This window comes from Arvicola amphibius, chromosome X (assembly GCF_903992535.2).
Source record: "Arvicola amphibius chromosome X, mArvAmp1.2, whole genome shotgun sequence".
Lineage (NCBI taxonomy): Eukaryota > Metazoa > Chordata > Mammalia > Rodentia > Cricetidae > Arvicola > Arvicola amphibius.
The window spans coordinates 134,622,883-134,649,067 of record NC_052065.1 but is presented as its reverse complement, the minus strand read 5'-3'; the positions used below and the strand labels follow the sequence as shown (position 1 = coordinate 134,649,067).

The 26,185-nt window shown below is 36.4% G+C and overlaps 1 protein-coding gene across 4 annotated transcripts in view; it reads left to right on the top strand.

Moving 5' to 3' along the window:
* Positions 1–26,185, top strand: part of Gabra3 (gamma-aminobutyric acid type A receptor subunit alpha3) — a 332,417-nt gene that overhangs the window by 163,329 nt on the left and 142,903 nt on the right. For all 4 annotated transcript variants that reach the window (XM_038317280.1, XM_038317279.1, XM_038317281.1 and 1 more), the window contains one exon: positions 2,032–2,153. In XM_038317280.1, the coding sequence (XP_038173208.1) occupies positions 2,032–2,153 (122 nt within the window). The remainder of the gene's footprint in view (positions 1–2,031; positions 2,154–26,185) is intronic.

Here is a 26,185-nt window from a genome sequence, read left to right as displayed (position 1 = left end):
CAGATCCATTCTTCATTTCTGTACACATCTAATCTTTTGTGCTCCTCCTTCCTTTTTTATTTTTACAAACATTGAATCCAATCTATAATGCTCATTTATTCTTGAATATGTGGTCTTCTACTTGAGCATTATCGACCTATCAGGGGTCTCATTCTTAAAGAAAATTGACTCTCCCTCTTTTAATTGCCAATAGCTCCTTGTGCAGGGGTAGAATTCCTTGCTAACTAACCTTCTGTCTACATGTTGGGATTTGGTCTGTCTTGAGCTTTCACAGGTATGCATCCTGTGAGTCCAGATAACACTTTCCTGGTTATCCCCTACCTCTAACTCTTATACTCTTTCACCCTCTCTTCTACAATAATCTTGGAGTCTTGGGAGGAGAGGATGTTGTATAGATGTCCCAATTAGGGATAGGAATTCTACAGTCTTTTATTTTCTGTACATTGCATAGTTGTATGTCTCTGTATTAATAGCTATCTATAGAAAATAGAAGCTTCTCTGCTGAGGGTTACAGGTTGCATTAAGAAAATAAACCCAGTTCAAATATGTTATAAAACTAAACAAAAGATGAACTACAAATAAATGAAATTTTAAAAATATTAGTATCCTTAGTTATAAGGAATATGTAAGTTAAAACCACTTTGTGATTTCATCTTACCCCAGTCAGCATGGCCAATTTCAGAAAACTTAAATGAAAGCAGATACTTACCTGAATATAGGCAAAGAGGAACACTTATTCACTGTCTGTGGGCATGAAGACTGGTGAAGCCACTATGGAAATAATGTGGAAATTGCTATGAAGGCTCCTCACAAAGCTAGAAGTAGATCACACATGACCCATATAAACCAATCTTGGATGTATATCCAAAGGACTCTGCTGCGGGAGTGCCTTCTGCTCCTTCAGCCAATAGCCACTGAGATACCAGCCCACTGGGGCGTGATCTCTTTCTTTTTAAAAAAGCAGTGGCAGCCCTCTGCTTGCTCTCTTGCTCCAGTGACTAGACTCCTTTTCTGGCTGTCGGGTAGGACAATGTTTTGTAAGTTTTTCCCCTTAAATAAATAACCCTTTAAATCCAAACTGGTGTGGGATTGTTTCGCGCATTAGGACTCCATTTCATATTATAAAGATGCATATTGCTCTTCCATGTTTATTTCTTCTCTATTTACAACAGCCAAATATTAGGAAAAGCCTAATCTGAAGAATGATTAATGAAAATGTGGTACATTTACACAATGGAATATTATTTAGTGATTAAAAACAACCATAACAACAAACAAACAAAACAAAAATCCTGGTTCTGTGTAATAACACCAAGCTCCTCTTGTAGAGAGTAACATCTATCATAGTGTCTGGGTATGATTTGTGTTTAGAAAAGCACATGCTACTCAGAAAGGCTTTCAGAAGGCATCCAAATCAAAAGAAGTAGGATGAAGTAGAAAATCAAAGAGGTTTTGATTGTTGTCCTATCTCTGCCTCTGTTAGTGATGAGTGTGAGTAAATTTGGTTTCTTCTCTCAGCTTGTTTCTGCACGTATAAAATAACAGAGAAGAGATACTCTGCATTCTCTAAACTACTACTGGCTTTGATTTCTGTCTCCGTAAGGGAGGGCCTGAGAGTAGTTCAAGGTTTTATCTGACTCTGTTCTTCTGTGATCTTGCATCTCTCTGGACTAGGTTGAAGGTTAAGTTCTCAATAATAACATTTTCTTTCTTTAGTTGAAGCAATCAGATGCCTACCAGGTACTGTTCTCAGTAACACTGTGTCCAGGATTTCAGTTTGTTTGTCTGCTGCTGAGATGAGGCTGGAACATGTATTTGGCAAAATTCATGCAAATGTAGAAGGAAGGGAGTAAGTACTGAGTTCTGTTCTCTTCCCACACAAGCAATTTTTGTAACAAATAGAAATTGCTTGCTTTATGGGTCAAGATGTACAGCTATTAAATTTGCCTTATCTACTTAGAAAATCTTGTAGAACTCATATGGTTAGTCATGTAATTGTTGCCTATTAAGAACTCTTATTTTTCTTCGCAGACTCTCTCCCAAGCATGCTCCAGATATTCCTGACGACAGCACTGATAACATCACTATTTTCACCAGAATCTTGGATCGACTTCTGGATGGCTATGATAACCGGCTGCGACCTGGGCTTGGAGGTCAGTTATTTTAAAAGCCCTCTGCTAAGATATTGCCCCTTAAAAGGGTAATAAGGCCTTCTGTTGACCAAGGGAATTAGTGTACAGTTTCTTCCCTCTGAACAGTAAACTTTCATTCCAATCCTCCACTTCAGCAAGTGACCTCACATCCAATTTTGTAGGATTTCATTAAATGAGACAAATACATTATACTATGGGCTATGTTGAATGGCAAATATACAGGTGTACGTGTTTAATTCTTCCCAAACAATTTGATAGTCATATATATTATACCTTTTTCTCATTTTTTTATTAAAAATTTCCATCTCTTCCCCTCCTCCCACTTCCCTCCCTTTCCCTCCACCCACACCCCCACTCCCTCCCTCTCCAGGCCAAAGAGCCATCAGGGTTCCCTACTCTATGTTAAGTCCAAGGTCCTCCCAACTCCCCCCAGGTCCAGGAAGGTGGGCATCCAAACTGACAAGGCTCACACAGAGCCCGTCCATGCCGTAGAATCAAAGCCCATCACCATTGTCCTTGGCTTCTCAGTCAGCCTCCACCGTCAGCCACATTTAAAGAGTCCGGTTTGATCGCATGTTCCATCAGTCCCATTCCAACTGGCCTTGGTGTTCTCCCATTGGATCTGTCCCACCATCTCAGTGGGTGAATGCACCCCTCACGGTCCTGACTTTCTTGCTCATGTTCTCCCTCCTTCTGCTCCTCATCAGGACCTTGGGAACTCAGTATATTATGCTCTTTTATTGTTAAATACTTCATTATATAATTCCATAGAACAAAGGAATTATTTTATAAACAATACACATATAACTTAACCTAATATTCATTTCTAATTTAGTGTTCCATATTCAAAATTTCTAATTATAACTAAATGTTCCTTATAGCAATCTCCCTTGATTTGGATCCATTCCAGGCTTGAAAATCATCATGACTTTTTAACCTATAATCTGATAGTTACATCTTTAGGGTGCTGCTAAGGTGTTCTTTATTCATTTTCTGGAAATAAAAGGACAAGAGCTAATTGGATCTTTTTGGGGGGAATTAGTCAAGAAGGAAACACTGTGTGGTGTGTGTGTTTTCAATATTTAAATGTTAATGTATACCAGGTTATGCACCCTAGAATTACCATGTTTCATCTTATACTTAATAGGTAACATATGGAGAAGTGTTAAGATTGAGACTATTCTGTTCTTTTTCCAACTTGCATCCAATAGTTTTAAGAACTATTAATTACTTTGCATCAATAGTGATATTGATGGCTACAAATCCATTATACCTATATATTTTAAGAGGGCGTTATTAAAAGGCATCATGTGTATTTTCCTTTAGTTAATTAGCTAATAACCTGTATGAATTTTCTTATCTTACTTGATACATTCAAAAACAATACTATTCATTTTGGTGAAGAATTTTTCCCTCAATTTGCCATATTTGCGGACTCTAATCATTTCAGTTTGGCTTCTGTGTTATTTTGATATGTTTACTCCATGTTTTGAACAATTGCTTAGTAGAAGTCATGAATCATTCATTTTAGTCTTGTCTTGTGTGTTGCCTCAATCAGCCTACCAATCAATCACTTTTCTGAAATAGATATTTTGTAAGGAGTTATATTTAGAATCTAAATTCTGAGTGCTAGGTTCTTGCTATAGCAGCATCATTGCTTCTGTTTCTGTGAACAGAGCTTAGAAAATGGTAGACATACATGTGTGCATGCACACACATGTGCTTTGACACTATTTAGTTATAAATACCTGTATACACATAAGTACATAGGTGTATATATATATGTCTATATCAATGCAGATGTTTATGTGTAGTACATTTATATTGATAATACTAATCCCAGCTTAGCACAGTAGTTTTCCTTGTTATATTTCCTCAAACTTTCATTGAATTTTCAAGCAATTTTTGGATTTATTATACCTCTTCAATTGAAATATACATTTATTATATAAATTAAAAGATATATTTGCAGGGTTTTTGTTGTTTTTAGAATAAGTTTTTATGATAGTTATGTGATACAAATAATGCATTGGTATAGGACAGTACTAGGAGAAGAGACCTATCATACATTAATTGTATTTATCCTGGATGGGTGATTATGGGAAAGAACAAAGTTGCTGACAAACTAGTTTATAGAGTTAGAGAAGTAGGACATTGGGGAAAGAACAGAATACCTTTTAGTTATGGTTTATGTAGTGATATTTCATTTGTATTTTAATAAATACAGCTTTCCTGAAGATCAGAGAACAAAACGACGACACTGTTCATTCTTACAAACCAGGCAGTGGTAGCACACACCTTTAATCCCAGCACTAGGGAGGAAGATAAAATGGGAGGAGATGGCTTTCAGACACAGTCTCATTCAGAGCTTCCTGGAGGCAGGATTGTTCTTTCACTCTGAGTATTTCTTAGAGGTAACAGCTATCTAGTAGCTTTGCTACTTTGCTTTTATGATCTTCAGGTTGGACCCCAATATCTCTGAGTTTTTATTATTTATGCTATAGGTTTATGTGATCCAGGAACAAACACTGGAGGGGAAATACTACTTTTGTTCTTTTGGAATTGTTGAAAAGAGAAGGTAGTAGGAAGAGGAGGAAGAAGATGCATGGTGGAAGGAGATACCTTAAATCACAGAATTGTCCCCTGGCCTTCAAACACATACTGTATAATGTGTGCTTCCACTCACAAAATATATAGCTGCACGTTGAAATTAAATGTCAAAACTATGATATGAGACATTTACTCTGACTAAATTGAAAATATAGGGACCATATTAATTTACTCATCTTACACAGTGATTGGGAAGTGAACAAACACACCAAGTAATGTTCTTCAGAAACTGAAAAAAAAAGGGAGCATGTGACAGCAATCATTAAAATGCAGGAAACAAAGTGAACTTCCCAACTGTAGCTGCTGACTGCCTGGCAACCCTAATAATGACAAGAGAAAGTGGAAAGACTGGAGAAACTGAGAATACTAGCCTCATCACTTTAGGGGAGTTAATCCTTAGTACCGAGGACAGAATGAAGCAGCATGAAGAGAGTGAGGAAGGCAGGGAAGGAGAGGAAGAGGAAGAGAAATAGTGAGACAGAGAACTAGAGAGAGGCCGGGAAATCTGCAGAGTACTCACTGTCAGTTTTCAGACAAGTATTTTCACCTCATTCATACAAGGTAATATTCTAGTGTCAGATGAAAGCCAGCTTAAAAACATGGTGGAACAACAGCGCGTTTTTACTAACCACAGCAGAAAAGGTTTTTACTACATGAAGTATGAGGTAGGATTTTTCTGAAGGATAGAGTCTCAGTGAGACTCATTGATATTCTAAGACTAAAAGCTGATCTAATCATACATGCCAAAGCTTAAAGTTAAGCTTCAAAAGAATAAAAAAGGTCAAACTGTTTCCACATTACTTAACATGATACCATAACAAATGTCAAGAGTATCTGTGTTTATAACAAAAAATGTAATAGCCAATAAAGAAGACTTAACAATGGCTAATGTCCAGTCAAAAATTGTTGAGTATGGAAAATGATTACATAATCAAAAAAGAAAAAACAGTGCACATCATGTAAATATTTATGTAAATGTAACTGGTGAAAGAAATAGTAGGTGAAGAGTACTAAAACACTTCTTATATTTGCATTGAATACATTCAAATAGAGGCAGAAAACAGTAGGTTGAATACTCAAGTAACAAATTACACATCTAGATATATAAATACAACACATATAATAGAAAAATGCTAACAGAAGATCAGATATGAAGAGTAGAATAATAATATTTGAGACAGAAATAGTAACTACCAAATTTGAAACATAGTGGGAGTGAAGATACCCCTAAACAAACAAAATAGAGCATCAGTGTACTGTGGAATTGCTTTAGATATTCCAATGGAAGTATAATAGGATTCTCTGAAGGAGACATAAAATGAATTTAAAGAAAAACTGGTTTAAACATTTTGAATTAGTTGAAATTATAGTCTAACATAGTGAGAAAAATCTTAACAAATTCTAAAGACAATGAAATTCAAAGAAAATTTCACCAAAAAATGTGAACAAATTGCTTAGAGCCAGTGACAGAGAAAACCTTAAAAAGAAATATTTTGTCACAAACCCAAAGCCAAAGTTTGACCAAATGATCATAGACTGAAACCTCCAAATCTGTGTGACAAGCTTAATATTGCTTAATTGCACATATTTGTTAAAGTAACAAATAGCTAGCACACATTGAAAATACTAACACTGAAAGTCAGAGTCAAGGTGGAAGAGGTCATGTTTCAGATGGGAAAGAAGGTAGTGGTGAGGATGGAGGAGTGGGAATGATATTGATGCAATCTTCATACATTAAAATAAATAATAATAATTTAACAAAAAGCAAAACAATATTTCTAGCTAAGAGAAAAGCATTTTAAAGTTAAAAGTATCAGTAGATTAAAATTAAAATGATGGGACAAGATGTACTATTTTAACACAAATCAAAAGAAGACTGGACATATTATTTTAGTATCAGAAATACAAGTAAAGAGCAAAGAACACTGATGTGAGTAGATATTTCATAATGCTAAAGGGGTTCATTCATCAAGAAATATGATAATGTAAAAGATTCATGAGCCAATATCCGAGCTTGGGAATAAACGAAGAAAAACTAAGAAAGAAAGGAGAAAGAACTACAATTCAAATTTCAACACTGTTTTCTCGAACAAAACACAGAAAATAAATATAAGCCCAAGAAAATGTTCACATATTAACAACCAATTTGACTTAAATGCCCTTCTAATCAGCAACAACAGAATGATAGCCTTTGCAAGTTTCCTGGTAATATTTACCAAGACATATAATATTCTGGTTTATAAAATGAAAAGAATGTTGATCTGATGATTTATTTTGTGCTTATAATTCCAGCACTTAGGAAGCTGATACAAGAGGATAGTGAGCTCAAGACCACCTTGAGGTACAATGTTAACTTTGGGACTACTTTAAGATACATAGAAAGCTTGAAACCAACCTAGGATACATCCTAAAATAAAACACATAAAACACACATATTCTCTCTCTCTCTCTCTCTCTCTCTCTCTCTCTCTCTCTCTCTCTCTCTCTCTCATATCATACATCTTTTGCTGGCCTGGAGCTCACTAATTAGATTAGAACGACTGACTGATCAGAGAGACCCAGGGAACTGTCTCTGTATTCCCAGCATAGAAATTACAAGCTCACCCCAATTGTGCAGCAATTTTTACCTGGATCATGGGGCTTGAATTCAGGCCCTCATGCTTGGGAGACAAGTGTTGACAAGTGTTTTCTTGACAAATCTCTCCCTAATTCCAAGACTGAAGCACAAGTAATAAAAACTCAGAGTCAGAAATTAAGGTTCAACTTGAATATCTGAAAAGCAAAACAGCCTTTCACTGGCTCATACCTCGACGTCAGTCTGATATGGTGAATCTGCCTCCTGGAATCTCAGAATGAAACTGTCTGTTGAGAACTGTTTCTTCCCATTTTATAATCTTCTTTAGGGCTGGGATTAAAGGTGTAACCACCATCATTAAAGGCATACATAGCCCAGTTTCTGTGTCAACTAGTGTTCCTACTGGGATTAAAAGTGTCTGTCATTATGGCTACTGAGATTAAAGGTGCGTGTTATAATCTGGTCTGTAAGGATGACCAGTGGGACTGTTTTACTCTCGGATCTTCAGGCAGTCCTTATTTGTTCAAATACAATTGAAGTGCACTATACAAAACCTAGTCTCTTTTAGTCCAGGTTGACTATCACTGCAGAAGGGAAATTCACAATGTACAATGCTTAGTCTTTAGCCAAATGTAACTGAATCAGAATACAATGGTATGAATGTATTAGCATAATCTGTTACTAGATAGGAACTAAACAGCATTCTATATAATCAACTTGAGTCACTAAAAGAGCTGAAAAGACAAATTTAAACATATTCCATTGAAAGAAATAAAAAATAATATAAAACAGTACTAAGAGGATACATGCATTAGAAAATTATTTGAAATCAATGTTTCAACCCTTCACCTTTAGTAGGTAGAGCAAATAAGTGCTGAATTATTAAATATTAACAAAAATACTAAACATACAAAGTAGTATATACATTTAAAATATTTTTTCAGTTCTTTGAGAATTTTCTACAATGTGTTTTTATTGTATTTACCTCCTCCACCAAATCCTCCTGGATACAACCTCCTTCCACAACCACCCAACTCTGTGTCCTTTGTTTCTATGCACACCACATCCAATTTGGGTATCCATATGTTCTTAGATGTGTATCCTTCAACTGGAGTATGATTAACATACCAGGGATTACATCCTTGAAGAAACTCAACTCTGCCTCTTCCACCAGCTGTTAGTTGCCAACAGTTCCTCAGTTAGGGTAGAACTTTATGCCTAGCTCTCCTCTCTGTGCTGGGACTTTGTCTGGATTGAGGTTACACAGGTCTTGTGCAGGCTGTCCCAATCACTGTGAGTGTATGTGCGTAGCTGTCCTGCTGTGTCCAGAAAATACTATTTTGTCCAGCACATCTGGCCCTTACACTCTTTGTCTTCCCCCTTCCACGGTTGTCCCTGAATCTTAGGAAGTGGTGATGTTTTATAGATGTTCCATTTAAGGCTGATCATTCTGAACCCTCTTATTTTCTGCACCTAGTCCAGTTGTGGGATCGCTATGTTAATTACTATCTAATGTAAATAGGAGCCTCTCTGATGAGAGTTGATACATTTTTTATCTGTTAGTATAATGATAAATCATTAGAGTTGGCTTAATACTATATCCATTTAGCAGAATAGGGACTGTGACCTGTCTAGCCATATGTTCTTTGCCCAATAATGATGCCAGGTATGGAATTCATTTTGTACATTAGGACTTAAAAATCCATTCATAACATGGTTTCTTTCTTCCATGACATTTGCACCACTATTTCACAGTGGGCGTGTCTTTTCCTAGGCTAGTCATTATTGTAGCTTACAAGGTTCACAGCTAGGTAAGACCAATGGTTACTTCTCTCCTCCAGTAGTGTGCATAGCACCTTGCAGCACTGTGACTGGAAGCTAAAGGTAGGGATGAAGCTTTCAACTGAGTATCAGCTTGATTGTTCTTATGTTCTATGACTCCTATGTGATGTCTTTAGCAATAGGGTATTAGTGTCAAGTTCAGCAGGGTAACCAAGAGCATTGATAATAGCTTTTAATGTTTGGAGAGCTGTGGAATCTCACTGGTTAACAAGAATAAAACAGGGAGCCCATTTGTGGAACTGGGCTCCTTATCTGTTAGCCTGCCATGACTAGTTGGGGCACTGTTGATCCATTATAATTGGGTGCTTTGGGAGTATTTTGGTGTTTCAATTGTTTTGATTATTTGTGTAGTCTGGGTATTAGGTTCCTTTATAAGGTATATGTACCAAAGATTTTCTCCTTTTCTCTATCCTGCCTCTTTCTATATCCTATAAATGTTTACCTTGCAGTTTTCCTAGTAATTTTGTACTTTCAAGTCTTCTTAAAGATTTTGAGTTGTATTTTATAATTACTGATAATTATTGATGTAATTTCATTCCTGGTATCTAATTTTCCCAGCACCATTTAATGAAAATCCTGCCTTTGTTCCAGTGTGGGATCACAGCACTTGTATGTCAAATCATTTGGCTAAACTTGCATGTGTTTAATACAACACTTTGTCTTCTGTCTGTGTTTATTTTATGCCAGTGCATGTTTTTTGTTTTGTTTTGTTTGTTGTTTTGCAGTGGTTTTATGCTGTTTGATAGCATAGCTTTGTAGTATACTTTAGAATTTGGTAGTACAATACTTCTTGCTTTGTTCATTTTACATGGAATTGCTTGCGTACTTCCTAGGATGTTATGAGACATCAAATGGATTTTAGGGTTATTATAGCTCTTTCCAACATTTAATTGATATTTTCATAAGGTGTGCATTCACCTTGCAGAAGATTTTGGGCATATATGATTCTTTCAATCTATGAAAATTGGATTATTTCTACTTTTGTGTTCTTTTCAATTTCTTCCATCAATTTTTGTAGGTTTTCACTGTAGTAATTCTTTGCCTCTTTGGTTTAATTTATTGATAGGCATCTGAATTTTGTAGCTGTTAAAAATGGAATTTCTCTATTACTTGTTCAGTCACTTGTAAGCCACTATTGGCTTATAGCAATGCTTTTGCTGTCATGCTGACTATAGTTGCATTTTTGCTTTTTCTTCATATAAGAACATGTCACAAGCTGTGACAATTTGAATTTCTCATTTCCAATTGGTTGTCCCTCATTTCTTTTTTTCCCTAATTGCTCTGCCAAAGACTTTCAGAAGTATATTAAATAAAATTGATAGAAGTAGCAATCTTTAGCTTATTCCAGATATTAAGGAGGAAGCTTTCAGTTTCCCATAATTCAGCATCATGGTGAAAGCAGGCTTTCTTTTTAAAAACAGACTTTATTATGTTGAATTCATTTCATACTATGCCCATTTTTCACAGTTTTTAAAATTAGATATGGTAAATTTAATCAAACACATGTTCTGTATCTATCAAGATCATTGATTTTCAGACAAGATGCCACTATGTGTCTCTACCAGTCTTGGAACTCACTATGTAGTCCAGATTGGCCTTGAACTCATAAGGATCTACCTACTTTTGCTTCCTGTGTGCTAAGATTAAGGGTACGTGCCATCATGCTTGGCCAATCTTTTAAGTAGTGTTTTCTTCTAGACTCCATGAGTTCTTATGTTGTTGTGTCTACAAAAGAACATCACTCTGCTACTCTAATCTGAAGTTTCTCTTTGCAGCTTTTTAATGAGGGTATTTTACAAAGCTGCATCCATCTGGAAGAAGAATTAGAGTGCATCTGTGGCTTGGAGTTTTCTCTGTAACAAACAGATCCCTTATTGAAAGTGTTTGCTAGGGAATTGGAGAAACAATTGGGATTCCTTAGAGACATATTATTCTCTGGCTCCTAAAATGAATCTTCTGTATAATATTAAAAAAAAAACCTTCTTGAAACTAGTTTCTGGAAATTATAATACAGTGTCCCCTGGAGAGACTGAATTAAAAACCTGGATGTTTCTAGGAGTTCAGTTCACTGCTTTTAAAAAAAAATTTAATTAGCTGTTTTTGAAAATTTTAACTTCACTGGTCTTATTGGGTTCCTGCTCCCACTGAAATTTCTTTGATGTGAGACATTCACAACACTTACATGAAAGATCCAAGTATTCCTAGATTTGTATGATATTTAAGGAAAGCATTTCCCACTGACATATTATATTGCTGAACTCCTGGGATGGGTGGCGATTGTTATGCAAAACTCACCACTAGTATTGAATATGATTCTCTGATTGGTTAAAAAGGTACTTTCTTTATTCAATGAATTATGCAACACCTAATTTGGACAAAATACACTCCTTCATCACTTAATCTTAACTGTAAGTATCATTGCTAGGAGCAAAAGACTAAACAAATAATGTAATGTAAAGAATTAAAGGCATATGTTAGTATATTACAACAAGCTTGTTTAATACAGATTTCATCAGTTACCCTTTTTGCGGGCCAACAGCTTCCCCTCTCCCCTGATGACAGACAGTACTTAAGTAAGAAAATACTTTTCAAAAATTGTTGAGGGTCTGGGAAAGATGACTCAGTGGATAAAGTGCTTGCTGTACTAGCATGAGGAACTAAGTTTGATCCTTTAGAACCCACATATAAATCCGGATACACAGTGCAGTTATGTATTCCAGTGCTGATGGGGCAGAGACAAGAGAAACCCTGGCTGAACTGGCAAGTGTGGGGTTCACTTAGGAAGACATTTGATGTTGACTTTTGGCCTTCTCATGCAAGTACATGTTCTGGCTACAATATTTCTCCTAATTATCCCTTTCCTGGTTTCTCTAGCTGGTCTAGAGTGTAGCCTAATTTCCTAGAAACCTTTTCATTTCTGTCACGTTGTCTTTCAGCAAGATCTTCAGTGTTTTGTGAATATACTCAAATTTTTCCATACTTTAGTGCAAGATAAGTAAATTCTTTTGGGGGAGCAATTTACTATTTTCTGTTTTTGGTCCTGAGAACATTATTGAAGCCTTTTCCACAGCTGAGTGTTAAACAGTAGCACATTATTGTCTGAGAGGCGTCTTCATTATTCTAGTTATGAGGTCTTGATTTTAGCAGTGTTAGTGTAGGCCAGATGTTATCAGCTTTGGGTTTTGGTCAGAATAAAAGCCATTTGGAGCTACAGATTTACATGTGTACTGGAGTCTCTATCCCATGAGTGAAGGCTGGGAGGACAAAGGGGACACCCATCTCCAAGTCAGTTTCAGTTTCAGCAAGAGGTAGCACTGGCTAGTGTGAAAAATGCTGCTATCCTGTCCTTGTGTGGAAAATAGCCTGTGAAATGAAACATGGAGTTAGACAAGTTCCTGTTACCACAAGTCTGGAATGGTCTTTGTCTCGCTGAGCTAGGAGGAGAGTAGGCAGGAATAGCTCTTGTTTTAAGCATTATGGGTTCTTGCTTTCCTGTCTAAAACACGTAATTTTTTTCTCATTTCTGTATGCCATTAGGACCGTTTCCAGAAACTTCAAGTGGTATTTAAAAATAAATATGCATTTCCCTGGCAGTAGCTTTGTAAAGCCACTAGTGCTCTTGCACCAGAAGTCAAATTTGAGTAGTTTTTCATAGATCTCATCAGATTACACATATAGATGATTATGTCCTGTGAAAAGGCAATTTCCATGCTTCCTGGGCTTGGATTCTCGTTTTCTTGTTTCATCATTACTGCCTAGATTTTATATACAATGGTAAATAGTACAGAAGTTAGCAAATAAGATGAGATTCCATTGTCTAGTTGCTGTTCTTGTGGAAAGAACTTCTGGTCTTTTACCTTTACTATGGTATTCAGTGAAGGTATTTACTAGTTTCAATTTCATAACATCTTAAATCTTGTTTCCCTTTACCCCCCAATCATTTGTTAATTTTTTTTTTTTTTGCTTATAGCTACAGCCCTTTGTAACAGCTGTGTGCAATATCCCTGGCTGTCCTGAAGCTCATCTGTAGACCAGGCTGGCTTTGCACTCACTGAGGTCTACCTGCCTCTGCCCTGAGTTCTAGGATTACAGGCATGCATCCCTATGCCTGGCTTCTATTATGCTTTTTAAGGAATGATTTTTCATGCATAGATCAATCTACATGGGAAGTAGAAAAAGACATGATCTCCTGAGTAAATTGGGAGCAAGGGGACCTTGGGGCAGGGTTGAAGTGGGGAGGGGAGAGGCAGAGAGGGGAGCAGAGAAAAATGTATAGCTCAATAAAAATCAAAAAAGGGAATGATTTTTCTCTCATCCCTCAGTTGACTCCTTGGGTATCTCAACATCTGCTAGGACAATCAATCTAAAAACTGGACTGCTGAGAGATGATTTAAAATGCTAAATCATTAAACCATGTATAGAATAACCCAACAAGTCTGTACCTCATCTCTAATTCTAGAATATATCATGCATCACATCAAGGTAATTTCCACAATTATTTTGGTGAGACAGGGTTTCTCTGTTTAGCCCTAGCTTTTTTATGACTTGCTTTGTAGACCAGGCTGATCTTGAACTCAGAGATCCACCTGCCTCTGCCTCTGAGTGTTGGGATTAAAACTGTATGCCAGCACCACCCAGCAGCATCTTCTTCTCTACTCTTAGCCTTAAAATATTTTAATGTAGCCGGGCGGTGGTGGCGCACGCCTTTAATCCCAGCACTCGGGAGGCAGAGGCAGGCGGATCTCTGTGAGTTCGAGACCAGCCTGGTCTACAAGAGCTAGTTCCAGGACAGGCTCCAAAGCTACAGAGAAACCCTGTCTCGAAAAACCAAAAAAAAAAAAAAAAAAAAAAAAAAACCAAACAAACAAAAAGAAAACCAAACAAAAATATTTTAATGTGAATGTTATAGTTTTTCAAATTCCTTTTTATGTGTAATTCATACATTTTTTCTTGTTAGTGTATTGATGAGCTGAAGCACATTAGTTGCTTTCAAATGTTTAAGTCAATCTTCCTTTTCATGATAAATAATTCTACAATGTATGGTAGGGTTAATTTGTGGTGGTATAAGTCCTTCAGTTTTTTTCTTATTTTCAGAGTTGTTTAGTTATTAATAGCCCTTTGCACTTCTAGATAAATTTTAGAAACAACTTATAATAATATCCTGAAAAACCTTCTACAGTGATTGACATTTCTTTGAGTATATAGGCCATACTGGAAAATTTTCTTTGTATCTTTCTAAAGTTCATTGATATGCAATATTCCTACATCTGTTTTGTTCTTTCACTTCTTTCAATAATATTTCAGTGTTATCAGTTTTGAAAGTCTTGATTACTTTTTGTGATATTAATGTATTTTTTTCATTTTGGGGACATTTAGAAATTTGTATTAGTTTATCATTTTCTTTTAGAGGTTTTAAATACAGAGTCACACCAACTTTAATTAGAGTATATCTTCAAAGCAGCTCTGCTTTTTTTCTTTCAAATTCCATAGAAAGTCTTTTGAGTTTTCTGTCTTAATTTTGGCCACTCTTTTTGATCTGTCTTTATGATCTGTCAATCAGTCTAAAGTTCAAAATTTCAAAGTGTCCAATCCATTATAGTTTTGTTACACCTGGGATCTTAGTATGGAATAGCTAACTGGTCTGAAAGTTAAGTATGGCCCTTGCAGTTTCTTTCACCTAGGAGTGGACTTTTAAGAGATATTTTAATAAACATGATCAGTTCGTGTCTCTGCTAGTCTATGTTATATAGGTGGAGACTGGTTGCTCGTTCCCAGCTGCCCTGACCCAAAATAATCACACAGAAACTATATTAATTAAAACACTGCTTGGCCTATTAGCTGTTTTCTTGTTGACTCTTATTTATTAAATTAACCCATTCCTATTATTTTGTATTTTACCATGAGGCTCGTGGTTTACTGGTAAGACAGACCAGGGTGTCTGTCTCCTTTGGCAGCTACGTGGCGTCTCCTTGATTCTGCCTATTCTCTCTCTATATATCTCTGTTCAGATTTCCCTCCAAGCTTTTCTCTGCTTAGCCTTTGGCTGAAACAACTTTATTCATTAACCAATGATAATAAAAACATATTCACAGGATAAGAGGGGAATCCCACATCAATGTTACAGTGTAGTTCCACTTGAAAGATTTAATAAATCTGTATAAAATATCAGTCAGCTGGTAAGTGAGGCACAGAACATTAACTCATGAAGGAACTTTTAACTTTTCTAAAGTAACTTTCATTCTAGAAGGACAATAACTGCCTATTTATCATCTCTGAGAGTTAGCTATTCAGCTTCACTGTGAATAAATCTAGTAAGAAAGGCAATGTTCCCACTTTAATAACCATCCTTAAAACATTCTGCATGCATTTGGTCATAATTATGAAGTACTTGATTCATTCTCTTGTACTGCAAATTCTATTTTCAGTGTCTTCAAGTATTTTTTATATTATTTGGTTTCAAGGTATTTCAGAATCCTGATCACTATCCCTTTCCTACAGCATTCTCAAATTGTGTTCTACTGAAGCTGATGTGATCCTGTATAAAAACAAGTTTTTATTCTGTCAAGCATTTGGTACCTTAACAAAGTCAGATTGATATTTAATGCAAAGAGAAAATATAGATTGATTATTTCTATTCAATGTGTAAGGGTAATGGGGAAAACTGCCTAATGCTAAACAGGGGTTCACTTTGGAAAGGTGAAATATTTGGGAAAGAAATGGAGGTGATACTTACACGACATTGTGAATACACTATATGTGGCTGGAGTGAATAGAGTAATTTATGCTATATGGATTGCATCACAATGTGTTATCTAAAAAAGTGTCATCTCTGTAGTCACAAACCACTACCAAGTAGTTTAGAGTGGCATGTGAGTCAGCATTTCTCTCATCTTTGTTCTAGCAGTGTTTAGTTTGTTAATCTCAATTTTCTGTTTCTCTTTTGAAATCTTTGAGTTTCAACTCCAACACACTTAGCAGCAGGAGAGCAGTGAACATTGAGCTATCTAATTTAAGGGGGCTGACTCTACTCCTGGAACTGAACTAACTTTAGGATATTTCCCAGTATGGGCAGGACAGCATGTACAACAGATATGAGGTGATAACTGTCTGGACACATTCTAAAGAGCAGGAAAATACACTCTGTGAGGTGGGAGTGAAGTGCGGTTCAGAGTGGCTTGAGTGAATGTGATACAAAGGTTTTAAGGTAGTCTTGAGTTACATTCAAAATAGGCATCCAAGTGCTTTAAGCCAGGTTAATGATAAGACCTTAGTGATTGATGAAATAAAACATCATTCTAGAGAATGAACAGCTTGACAGTTTCATTTCTTTATTTAATCCAACAATTATTTTTGCTGGGTTCTTACTATACACAAATGAGTAATACATGATTCCTGCTGTTGAGATGCTAAATGTAGTGGACACAATAAAAACTGAAACATAAAACTCCTCTCATGAAGCTAAGATATGAGTAGTCATCCTCCTGTTGGACTGCATGACTTACTTTATCAGGTATATTTAACATCATACTCCATCTTCTATATTGTCATGCATTTGTATGCCCTTGAATTGTGGCTCATCAATATTTAGATATCTTAGTCTTTCTCCATTTAGAACATGAACAAAAATTCATTTTTAACTTAGTCTTCCACTAGTTTGTATGTGAATTTCTGATTTTTTCTATAAACAAGTTATCTCTAAATAATTCTTTTTTAAAATATCAAAGACTTACCTATTATTACCAATTTGTTAGTGATGGTTATAACCCTTTTTTTTAAATAATTTCTTTTGTGGGAACTAATTACCGAGGAGTAGGAAAGCACTATCAGCCATTGTTAAAGAAGGCACAGATCTAGATAACTGGAATATATTCAAAGTTAAGACTGAAGAAATTTAATAATACTTCCAAATTTAGCACCACATTATTATATAGGCTAAAATAGGTGCTTTTCTTATAATATACCAATTTATACATTCATCACATGAGCAAAACATTTTTGGGGGTAGCAGCACTACAGAATAAAACTTATAATTCTCTTTCAGAGAATCAGAACAATGTTTCCATACCCTGGTGATAATTTAGAATCCCCAGATGGTCACCAATGTCTCTGGAAATATGAAAGAAAGATATAATAGAAATCACTCAAGGCATACTCCAGAGTAAACTTTTTGAATATAAGGACATTATCCTTAAGCTCCTGTCTTAGTTATGGTTACTATTGCTATCATGAAGCACCATGACCAAAAGCAAGTTGAGAAGGAAAAGGTTTATTTGGCTTCCACTTCCATAGACCGTCACTGAAGGGCAGGAAGTCAAAAAGAGTGAGAGCCTGGAGGTAGGAGCTGATGCAAAGGCTACGAAGGATTATTGCTTACTGATTTGTTTTCAATTGATCACTCAGTCTGTTCTTTTACAGAAAACATGATCACCAGCCCAGAGATGGTCCCACCTACAATGGGCTTGGTCCCCGCCATCAATCATTAATTAAGAAAATGGTTGTATATATTGAGATTTGCTTTGTGACCAAGTATCTGGTCAGTTTTAGAGAAGGTTCTAAGAGGTGCTGAGAAGAAGGTATATTCTTTTGTATTTGGGAAGAATGTTCTATAGATGTCTGTTAAGTCCATTTGAGTCATGACATCTGTTAGTTCTCCTATTTCTCTGTTAAGTTTCTGTCTGGCAGCCCTGCCCATTGGAAAGAGTAGGGTGTTGAAGTCTCCCACTATTAGTGTATGAGTTTGATGTGTGATTTAAGCTTTAGTAATGTTCTTTTACAAATGTGGGTACCCTTGTATTTGGGGCATAAATGTTCAGAAATGAGACTTCATCTTGATAAATATTTTCCTTTGATGAATATGAAATATCCCTCTCCATCTCTTTTGATTAATTTCAGTTAGAAGTCTATTTTATTAGATATTAGGATATCTATACCAGCTTGTTTCTTAGGTCCATTTGATTAAAAAATATTTTCCCAACCCTTTACTCTGAGGTAATGTCTGTCTTTGAAGTTTAGGTGTTGTTCTTGTATGCAGCAGAACAGATCCAGTTTTTTTTTTATCTATTCTCTTAGTTTGTGTCTTTTTTAATAGGCAAATTGAGTTCATTATTCATATTAAGGGATGTTAATGACCAGTTATTGCTAATTCCTGTTATATTTTGGTTTCATTGGTGATCTTGGTAGTGTTTTCTAACTCTGGGATTTGCTGGTGACAGATTATCTATTGCCTGTGTGTTTGTGGGCACAGCTAACTTCCTTGTATTGGAATTTGTTTTCTTGTACTTTCTGTAGGGTTGTATTTGTGGATAGGTATTGTTTAAATTTGGTTCTGTCATAGACATGTCCTTCTTTAGCTTGGAAATTTTTTATATGATTTTCTTGAATATATTTTCTGTGGCGTTGAGATGGTATTCTTCTCCTTCTTCTACCCTTATTATTCTTAGGTTTGGTCTTTTGGTGTCCCAGATTTCCTGGTGTTTTGTGTTAAGACTTTGTTAGATTTAGTATTTTCATTGACCATTGAATCTATTTCCTCTATTGTATCTTCAATGCTTGATATTCTCTCTTCCATCTCTTGCATTCTGTTGATTATGCTTCCATTTGTAGTTCCTGTTCATTTACCCAGATTTTCCATTTTCAGGTTTCTCTCCATTTGTGTTTTCTTTATTGCCTCTATTTCAGTTTTCAAGTCTTGAACTGTTTCTTTCCCCTCTTTGAATGTTTTTTCTTGGCTTTTTAAAAAAGGGACTTATTGATTTCCTCCATTTTTTCTCCATTTCTTTAAGGGAACTTTTCACTTCTTCTTTAAGGGCCTCTATCATAAAGTTATTGTTATTATTATTATTATTTTGGTTTTTATGAGACAGGGTTTTTCTGTAGCTTTGGAACCTGTCCTGGAACTAGCTCCTGTAGACCAGGCCAACCTCAAACTCAGAGATCCGCCTGCCTCTGCCTCCCGAGTGCTGGGATTAAAGGTGTGCACCACCACCACCTGGCTCATAAAGTTATTTTGAAGATTGCTTCATCTGTATTGGGATGCTCAGGTTTTGCTGTTGTAGAATCACTAGATTCTGGCCGTGCTATATTGCTCTTTATGTTGTTGAGTATATTCTTATACTGTCATCTACCCTTCTGGGTTTGGGGTAAGTGTAGGTTCAGGTGTTGATTCTTCCTCCAGTCAGTGCAGATGGTATCTATCTCAGGGCCTCTCTGCTGACTGGCTGCTGTGGCTCTTCTTCCAGTATAGATGGAGCCTGTACCTCTGGTGACTTCTGAGGGCTTGAGGCTTGTTTGGACAAGGGAATGGGTAGCAGGGTGGTGAAGGGATTTTCCTGCAGGAGTCTTACCTGCTGAACAGCTGCTGGGGTTTTATTGGGTCTGGGAGGAGCAAGGGATGTGCCCAGGGCTCCAGGCCTAGAGACCATGCCTGTCCATCTAGGAAACCAGTTACTCACCTCTTCCTATAATTGGTGCAGGTAGAGTCTGTGCCTTGGAAACCTCTGATGCCTTGGGGGTTGGTTGACAGGAGAATGGGGTGGTAGTAGAATGAGTCTGCCTGCAGGAGTCTTACCTGCTGACCAGTTTCTGGGGCTGCAATGGGTAGAGGAGGGGCACATGATGTGCCCTGGAGTCTAGGGCCTAGAGACTGGGGCTGTCCATCCAGAAGGCCAATAGCTCACCTCTTCCTCCAATAGGTGTAGGTGGAGCCTGTCCATCAGCAGTTTTTTTTTTTTACTTCAGGAAGCTGAGGGCAGAAAAGGGTACAAGGAATATGTAATCATCACTCTGATCACCAAGTCATCTTAGCAAGACAGGTACATCAGCCAGCAATATTCAGGCTGTTGTTGTTTTGTTCCCTGACCTCAAAGAGTCCCATGCCCAACTATTAAAAGTGTGTCTTTTTATACTTTAAATTGTTCCCCAAGATTTTCTGCCTCAAAGCCATTAACAAAAATATCGTAACCTAACCTTAAGTCATTATTTAAAGCTTTTTTTAGCTATGATAAACATCTCCCGACATTAAGATTTAAAGAACTTGAGCTCACCTACCTTGCGGGACACAATTGTTTTCCTTAATTATTAACCTAAGCCACAGTCTGTATTTCTTCTTAAAAAAAAAAACAAAACAAACTTATAAGTCTTAGCTGTGTGATGCTTCCTTGTTCTTATTTTCTATCCTCTGCTCTATCAGGGTTGGGGGCAACACCATGTTCTGCCTTTAAGCTATATTAATTTTCCCACGAAACCAACCTGTATCATAATCTCTTACTATATTCATTAAAATCCCTTAATCATTAAAATTTTATATAAACTAACAATATTATTGTATAAAATAAAATAATTACTTTAGTTAAACAGTGCAGCTTAAGAGGAAATCATCTTCATTATAATCCATAAGTTAAAAAAAGCACAGTTGAATGGGATATTTCCATGAGATAATCATACTACAGGAAAGGCAGTGGGGATCTTGCCATACACACTACACCATACATACAATCACACTATGCCAGATTCCAGAGAAAAATGGCAATGGCAAGCATGTAAAGGTATAGCAGTAGCAAAGAACATTCTGGATCTAAAGCCTCAGGGCCTTGCCTATTGGAGATTTGCTTCCTGGTGGGCCAGTCTCCCAAAGCTCAATTGCCACCTGCTCCTACTCTGACATGGCCACCTGCACTGAATTGTATTACAGGTTGTAGTGAGCATATGTCTTTTGAAGATAACCTAGGTGAAGAACTGTCTTTAGGCTTCTCTTCTCTTATTTAAGTGCATAGGGGTGCATTTTAGTAGGAAAGAGCTGGATCTAATGGTGTGGGAGGTTCTTCTGTCTATGTGTTGCTTTTATTGGTTAATGAATAAAGAAACTGCTTTGGCCTATAGCAAGGCAGAACTTAGTTAGGCAGAGAAAACTAAATTGAATGCTGAGAGAAAGAAGGCAGAGTCAGAGAGACACCATGTAGCCCCACTGGAGACAGACGTTTAGGACAAAACTTTACCTGGTAAGCCACAGCCACATGGCAATACACAGATTAATAGAGATGGGTTAGTTTAGGATATAAGAGTTAGTCAGAAATATGCTTAAGCTTTTGGCCAAACAGTATTGCAAATAATGTGGTTTCTGTGTGGTTATTTTGGGACTATGCAGCCGGGAACTAACTAGCAGCCTCTCACAACAATCTAAAGGCATAAACTGGTTGTAAGGCAAAGGGATTTGAAACAAACTCATCAGACAGAGCTGAGATATTTTGAGCCACTATACCTTGCTTTATATTTCTTCTAATATGAAGTGTCTTTATTCCTCAATCAATATTTAAATGCAGCATGAGGTGCGAATTCATTTGGGGTCCTAGCATATTCTTTTATTTTTGAGATTGTATTTTAATTACAACATTTCTCCTTCCTTTTCCCCCTCCAAACCCTGCCAAATACTCCTCCCTCTTTTTAATATGCTTTTAATCACTCATTTATAATGTCTATACTTTTTACATGTTAGGTTTCCATATATGTCTGGAACAGTTTTAGAGTGCACCATTCTATTTACTAGTTGTGATGTTTACCATCCTTTCACTTGAATGGTAGATTTTTTTAATCTAATACAAAAATTGTGTGTTTTTGAAAAAAGAATGTATATAGCATGACTTACTTTTTCACATACAACCCTATAGTTGCTAAGACAATGAAGATGCAGAATAATTCTATCAACAGAAAAATGTTCTCTTGCTTCTTTGCTGCTATTCAGTCCATACCACATCATCTCTTAGAAGCTGGCAATCCCAAATACTGTAATAATAGAATCATACAGTATAAAGTCTTTTCTTTCTCTCTTCTTTGAATTTGTATTATGCATTTGAAATTCACCCATGTTCTTGGATCTACCAGCAATTATTTATTGATTGGTACTCCACAGAATGTGTATATTATACTTTATCGATGTGCCAGTTGAAGGGCATTAGGATCATTTATACTTTCTGGTTATTTTGAATAAGAAAAAAGTAAATATTCATGTACTGTTTATTTGTGACATAATTTTCACTCATTTGGGGGTAAATATATAAGACTAGCATTGCTCATTAATATGGACAAAGGGGTGTTTCATTTTATAAAACATTTTAAAAATGGTTTTCAAGATAAATATACAGTTTTGCATTCTTACTAGTAGTGTGTGAGGTTTGTTTATCCACAGCCTTGCAAATAGTTGGTACTACATATAATCTCTACCCCAATCTATATATACATGAAGTTTCATTGTTTATCTTCCAGTTGTTTCAAAATGATGTCAGATTCAGGTTAAAATTGACATATTTAGCTTGCTTATATTTTGGAGGGAACAAAAGGATTTATTTCAACATTTAGTTACTTCCTCTAAGTAAGTCATGGAAGGAACTCTGGGGAGGGCAAGTACTGAAGCAGAAGCCATGGAGTAACACTGCCCACTGGCTCGTTCTTCATGACTTGCTCAAGCTGATTGTATATAACTCAGGACTACCTGCCCAATGGGTGGCACCACCTGCAGTGAACTGGACACACAAATATAGTTATTCATCAAGAAAATACCCTACAGGCTTAAATATAGGCCTATGTAGTGGAGCACTTTTCTCAGTTAAGGTTCCGCTTCCCAAATGACTGTAGCTTGTTGTGTCAAGTTGAAAAAACATTAGCCAGAACAATACACATATCTGAAACAAAAAGGAGTCTTGATGATGATGATGATGATGATGATGATGATGATGATGATGATGATGATGAGAATTGGGGATATGGCTTAGTGAATAAAATACTTGCCATACAAGAATAAAAACCTGAATTCAAACCCATGTCAAAATCTAAGTGTGACAATTGAAATCCCAGTGCTGTGGAGGTGGACACAGTAGGACTCACTGTCCAGTCAGCCTAGCCAAATAAGTGAGCCTAGGCCTGTGAAGAGGCTGTTTATTTATTTAGCTTGCATATTTTACACACTTAATTTCTCTCTAGGCATTTTGTTTTATTAACTCTCTGAATAGATTAGAAAATTTTGAACTAGGTTATTTGGTTTTCTTATTTAGCTTTAATATTAATTTGTATTTATATTCTTGATATAAGTCTTTTTTCACAAGAATTTATTTCATATTTTAACTTATCTAGTTAAAGAAGAGGTTTTCAGTTTTGATAAAATCTAACTCAATAATTGATTTTTCTGTATTTCTGGTTTTGTTTAACTCAAATGTATGAAACTTACATCTATGGGGCCCACAACATGACTCAGTGGGGACAAAATATTGTCACTAAGCAGACAATCTGATTTTGTTCTCTGAGACCCACATGGTAGAAGGAAAGAACTGATCTTTATAAGTCATGCTGTGGCCTCAAAACAAACATCACGGCATTCATGTGTGTGTGCATACACACACACATACATTCATGAACATGTGTACACAGGTGCACATAAATAAATACAAATGTAATAAAATATTTAAAAACTTTCAGCTATGTTTCCTTCAGCAAGTTTTATTGACTATATTATATTTTTTCCATTGGGGCCTATTTTGTATTTCCATTTAGTTGTCATGTAAATTGTGAAAACCAGATTGAACTTCCTGTTTTGGCCTATGTCTATCTAGCAAAATTTATTACAAAGATTATGTAGTTTATTTTGCAGTGTCATCATGGGTAAAAAAATCAATTAGTCAACCAGTCTCTTCAACTTTCCACTCTATAACCAATATCACACTCTTTTTATTGATATACTTTTATGGCTCACCTTGAAATTTATACCTTATATTGGAGTCTTCCAAATTAAGAACATATTTAGAAAATTCATTTGGCATTTTTGTCCTATCCTTTTTCTGTATACACTTTAGAATCAATTTGTAAATTTCTACTAAAAAATTAAAAACAATACAAACAAAGCACTATATAAATCAACTTAGATTTTATTGGAGGTTCTATTGTTTTGTTTATGGAAAATTGAGTATACCTTCGTTTAACTTTCTCTTTGTATGAAGTCTGAACAGCAATGAGTGGTGAAATCCTTTCCTGATCATATGTCTAGACATTAACATGCGTATAATCTAGTATATTTGAAGTCTTTATAAAACATAAGTTCACTCAAATATCTTTATTCCCTATCATTTTTTCCTCAAGACTTTTAATCTCTGATCCTTACTGGTGTCCATAGCCCAGGAGGCTGCCAAGAATGTTTATATCTTTGCTTTTGATGAATGAGTGCAAGACATCTGCCCCAGTAACTGGGAGTTTTCCAAATTAGGTGAAACAAAGGCGATTGTCAATATTTAGGAATCCACCATTCTGGCTGAATCACACAACCAAATCATTTGAGAATAAGATTTGAATAGCTCTTTGTGTTACTACCAACCTGTACCCAGAGTACAAAGATGAGAAGTGCGCTGCTCTGGGGGTTAGGGACTGTGAGCTTTCTCTCTGCAGTGGGCAGTGTTCTTTGCCTCATCTGACCTTGATTGCAGTAAGCATTACAGCATATACTTGAGACCTGTAAAAGTTAATTTTGACAGGTTTGAATTTTTCTTTTGTGGTGAACTAGAGACTTGAAATTTCCTATTTTTCCAGTTTGGGGCACACCACTCCTATATTTTTCCTCATGTTCGTACATATCATTATCTATCAATCTTTGGTCACTCTGGACACAGTTTTAAGTTTGTTTCACTGTTCCCCTGAAATAATTTTCCATGAGCCCAAAGAACTTGTAGAAGTATAGACTTTCTGTTTTATCTTTATTTTTTATTAGTTCATTGATAATTTTATATAATTTACTTTTAATGGTACTTTCTTTTTTATAATAGTTTTTTTTTTGCCATGCTCTCATGCTTTATTTTATATATGCTATGGATATAATATAGTAGGCAGCCTGGGAATAGGTGAGGTAAATGACATGTCCAAATTCCCACAATGAGCCTGAAGACTTATTCCTACTTCTACACCATTCATGCATACACTCATTCATTCAACACTGGCAATAGGTAAGAGCAAGTCCTAACTATCCCTAAAATATTATATAACTCAAATACCACAATCTTCCCATTCCCAAATATTCTGTTACTGTGTGACAATGAAGATTCCACAGGAAGGCTCTGGAAGGCTTGGTCCCCTGCTGATGGTGGTGTTGAGAGGTGACTGGTTGACAAGGACACTAAATTTGCCAATGCTAAGTTCATGAATGGGTTTGTAGCTGAAGGGACAATTAAGAGGTAAGGTCCAGCTGGAGGCAGGAGGTCACATATGCCTTTGAGGATACCTATTGTCCTAGTCCTTGTCTGGTTGTTCTCCATTCTGGCCCCTCTTAGTTGAGCTGCTTTGAAGTACTCAGGTTTCCACTGAGACGGTGGGGCTGGTCTAATGGGAACTCACCAAGGCCAGCTCGACTGGGACTGAAAAAGCATGGGATCAAACCGGACTCTCTGAATGTGGCGGACAATGAGGGCTGACTGAGAAGCCAAGAATAATGGCACTGGGCTTTGATCCTACCGCATGTACTGGCTTTGGGGGAGCCTAGTCTGTTTAGATGTGCACCTTCCTGGACCTGGATGGAGGGGGGAGGACCTTGGACTTCCCGAAGGGCAGGGAACCCTGACTGCTCCTTGGACTGGAAAGGGAGGGGGAGGGGAGTGGAGGGAGGGGGAGGGAAATGGGAGGTGGGGAGGAGGCGGAAATTTTTAATAATAATAATAATAAAATTTAAATGACTGAAGTTATGTGTAAAAAAATAAGTTAGTCAACATTTTTCTATCATAAGAAAGTTTACTGTGCATTCTTAGTTGAAGCCTTTATTTGCCATATGAATATGGCCCATGTGAATGCATCTGTGGTTTCTTGCTTTCTTTTTTGTTTTTATTTTTTAAAAAGAAAACAATCTTTTTATTATACATATTAATCCAAGTTCCCACTCCCTCCCCTTCTCCCATTCCCTCCACTTACTACTCCTACTCCACCCCCATACACTCCTCAGAGAGGGTAAGGCATATTGCTTTGGGGAAAGTCCAAGGCCCTCCCT